General features: G+C 37.4%; 1 protein-coding gene across 1 annotated transcript; it reads left to right on the top strand.

Moving 5' to 3' along the window:
* The first annotated feature begins 1,862 nt into the window (after positions 1–1,862).
* Positions 1,863–3,286, top strand: LOC143591626 (actin-like). Its single transcript, XM_077071777.1, has 3 exons — positions 1,863–1,977; positions 2,065–3,072; positions 3,161–3,286. The coding sequence occupies exons 1-3, from the start codon at positions 1,918–1,920 to the stop codon at positions 3,224–3,226; spliced, it is 1,134 nt and encodes a 377-aa protein (XP_076927892.1). The 5' UTR covers positions 1,863–1,917; the 3' UTR covers positions 3,227–3,286.
* The last annotated feature ends 425 nt before the right edge of the window (positions 3,287–3,711 follow it).

Below are 3,711 nucleotides of genomic sequence, written 5' to 3'. Positions count from 1 at the left end.
AACGGTGGTCTTGTGCTTGATGACGACGACTCTGTAAGCAATCACCTCTCAGTTTTCACTTCTATTTATTCATTTTTAATGCTATTTTGGTGGTGTTTGTCAGGCTACTGTTGCTCATCTGCAGAAAGCAATTCATCAACGAAGTAAGTTACTTCTTCAATCTTCATTATTAATTTAATACCTTTCAATCCATACCTAGGTTCAAAACCGATAAAAACTAATATTCTATCTATATCAGTATAATAATTGAAAAACCTAGTTAGTTAGAATAGCAGTACTATTATCATAGATTGTGTGTTAACTAACTGGTGTTGAGCCCACTGGCCGTTAGTTGGGCGGTATAGTACGACTAGCGATTAATTGGATTAGAATTTATATGTAATTTTCAAAATATTAATATATATATACCAAATTTTATAAAAAAAAATTGTCTTTTCAATTTTGACCAATGAACGATTTATCGGCAACTAGTCGGGTAGTGGCCGATGGGGGAAGGGACTGGCGATTAATTGGATTATAGGTTATATGTATTTTTTCAAATATAAGTATATACACCAAATTTAATATAAAAGATTTTCAATTTTGCCCGTTTTTTGCCAAACTAGTGGTTAATTGGATTAGAATTTATATGTAAATTTTCAAATACACATATATATATTTTTTTTCAATTTTGACCATATATCGTTTAATCGGCGACTAGTCTGTGGGGTACTAACTAGTGATTAATTGTTGATTAATTAGCGCCTATGCACGATTTTTACAACCATGAATTTTATTACTCATTAGTATAAACACTTGAAGTAAGGATAGATACGTAAGGTTTTTTACTTTATAATTTCAATATGTGATTACATACAAACTAGCTATTATTTTGTATTAAAAAAACATTATTGCTGCATGTCAAGAAATGTAAAGGGAGCTTGTCCTGGTTCAGTTTGGTTTTCTCGTATGTATTGAACCACTCGCTTCATGAAAGAGGTGTACCTTGCATATGTTTTAAAGGGCCTCGCCTTTCCTAGCATGGGAGCCATTCACTTTTGACTACATATAACAAGTATTAATACCAACTAATAATTATTGTGATACACTCTTGTTACCCCGAAAACATGTGTTACTTGCCCATCAAACACAAAGTCAATGTTGACTATTGTAAATGAATTTGCATCATGTGATTGTGTACTTGTAAATTATAAGTAGTACTAGTAATTACCCAGAGATGCTTATAGTCTTATTATTATCCTAAGGTTTGATTGTATTATTATACATTAAGACCAATGCATTTAAGGTATATGTTTAACACGCTATCGAATGCGCCTCTTTTATATTAATTTGAAAAGGCTGTTTTTGGTTGATGGGTTTGGGAATGAAGGAATGGGTTTGATACCCATTGGCCTATACCCACCAATGGAGTGGATGGGTTTTATGTTTTTCATTCCCACATCCATTAGACCATACAATATTCCAAAAATCGAATTTGAACTCATACCTATTCCCGTTATACACATTACAAAAGGCAAAACCATGCTCTCTCACAAAGTTATTGTTGATAAGGCCACATCAACGTGTACGAGTGAGATGGGTACGTTGTATAACTCATTCATGCAATGCTTATGGACTCATTCCTTTGAAACAAAGATGTTACAATATAGTCCCTGAACTTCAGCTAAAGTTACCATATAAACTTTTTTTTCTCAGAACCAACCAGGTTACGACACGGGGCTGGTGGCCCATTCACAACAACCTGGTATAACTTCCATGATTATGTTAGTATAAAGATTAAGGATACGACTGATTATTGTTTTCTGTCTTGGTATGCAATTGAAAGTTGGTATACGTATAATGATCTGTGCTGCGTTACGCATATTTTTAAACACAAACCGGCTGAAGCTGTACTTTGTTCTGCAGGTAGCATAAAATATGGCAGAATCAGATGAGATTCAACCACTTGTCTGTGATAATGGAACTGGAATGGTTAAGGTAACCGAATATAGTATCCGTTTATCCCTCAACACACATTCAGATAAACAAGTTATATTTAAACTTTAAACCAACTTTTTGTTGCAGGCTGGTTTTGCTGGAGATGATGCTCCACGGGCCGTGTTCCCAAGTATCGTCGGCCGACCACGTCACACCGGTGTAATGGTTGGAATGGGCCAAAAGGACGCTTATGTTGGCGACGAGGCTCAGTCAAAGAGAGGTATTTTAACTTTAAAATACCCAATCGAACACGGTATTGTCAGCAACTGGGATGACATGGAAAAAATCTGGCATCACACTTTCTACAACGAGCTTCGTGTCGCCCCAGAAGAGCACCCGGTTCTGTTAACCGAAGCACCTTTGAACCCGAAAGCCAACCGTGAGAAAATGACTCAAATCATGTTTGAAACATTCAATGCACCCGCTATGTATGTTGCTATACAAGCAGTTCTTTCTCTTTATTCCAGTGGTCGTACTACCGGTATTGTACTTGACTCAGGAGACGGTGTGAGCCACACGGTTCCTATATACGAAGGTTACGCATTGCCACACGCCATCCTGAGATTGGATCTAGCTGGACGTGATCTAACCGACTGTTTGATGAAGATTCTAACCGAACGTGGATGCTCGTTCACGACAACAGCCGAACGAGAAATAGTAAGAGACATGAAAGAAAAACTAGCTTACATTGCTCTAGACTACGAGCAGGAGCTCGAGACTTCAAGAACGAGCTCTTCTATCGAGAAAAGCTATGAGCTGCCCGACGGGCAGGTGATTACTATCGGTGCTGAGCGCTTCCGCTGCCCAGAGGTGTTGTTCCGGCCGTCTATGATTGGAATGGAAGCAGCTGGTATTCATGAGACGACGTATAATTCGATCATGAAGTGTGATGTGGATATTAGGAAAGACTTGTATGGAAACATTGTGCTTAGTGGTGGCACGACTATGTTTCCCGGGATTGCTGATAGGATGAGTAAGGAGATTACTGCGTTGGCCCCGAGCAGTATGAAGATTAAGGTTGTCGCACCACCGGAACGAAAGTATAGTGTCTGGATTGGTGGGTCTATTTTGGCATCACTCAGTACCTTCCAGCAGGTTTGTTTTTTGTTATGTCATTAATTAGTGTGCTAACTGTTAAGTATATTTGTTAGATTCTGATATGGGGTTGTTTTGAATGATGCAGATGTGGATTTCAAAGGCGGAATATGACGAATCTGGTCCGTCAATCGTGCACAGGAAGTGCTTCTAAGTCGTTTCGATGATATTTCGTTTTCGCATGTATGTTGTTTTGTCTTTGGTTTAATTGTACTGCAATTCATTGATTTTAGAAGTGTTATATCAAGTGTATTGTGTTTGGAGAATATGATTCTGTTTTTTTTTTATTAGTGATGATTTTTGGTTCATCTTCTTGTTTTGAATTCTGGTTTTGATACGAACCCGTCTTAAGCTGAAGGGGTCAAGGGTGGAGATAAACGGGTGAGGATGTTGAAGGGTCTAAGTAACCACAACATTTAATAATAAAATTGTGTCTAAAATTATAGGCTCTTGTTTTAGTTTCTAGGGTATCGATGTTTATGCATTAAAAATGTTATGGTAGTATTTGGAGAATTGTCATCTCGAATTGGCTAAACAGAGAATAGCCCGTCTCCAATCGAGCCAACTATCATTGTTCTTGTTTATTTTAATCAATCAAATTTCCGGTTTCTATCAGTTTTCTTTTTTACATATATAGTT

This window comes from Bidens hawaiensis, unplaced genomic scaffold (genome assembly GCF_021521415.1).
Source record: "Bidens hawaiensis isolate Kalapana, Puna unplaced genomic scaffold, B.hawaiensis_p1.1 tig00039954_1, whole genome shotgun sequence".
NCBI classification, from domain to species: Eukaryota; Viridiplantae; Streptophyta; class Magnoliopsida; order Asterales; family Asteraceae; genus Bidens; species Bidens hawaiensis.
This window is presented reverse-complemented; position numbering and strand designations above follow the sequence as displayed.

Excerpts from the sequence above, each read along its gene's own strand:
- LOC143591626 (XM_077071777.1), top strand. The coding sequence starts at position 1,918 with ATGGCAGAATCAGATGAGATTCAACCACTTGTCTGTGATAATGGAACT. Across the intron at positions 1,978-2,064 it reads ATGGAACTGGAATGGTTAAG|GCTGGTTTTGCTGGAGATGA; the intron begins GTAACCGAATAT and ends TTTTTGTTGCAG. Across the intron at positions 3,073-3,160 it reads CACTCAGTACCTTCCAGCAG|ATGTGGATTTCAAAGGCGGA; the intron begins GTTTGTTTTTTG and ends TGAATGATGCAG.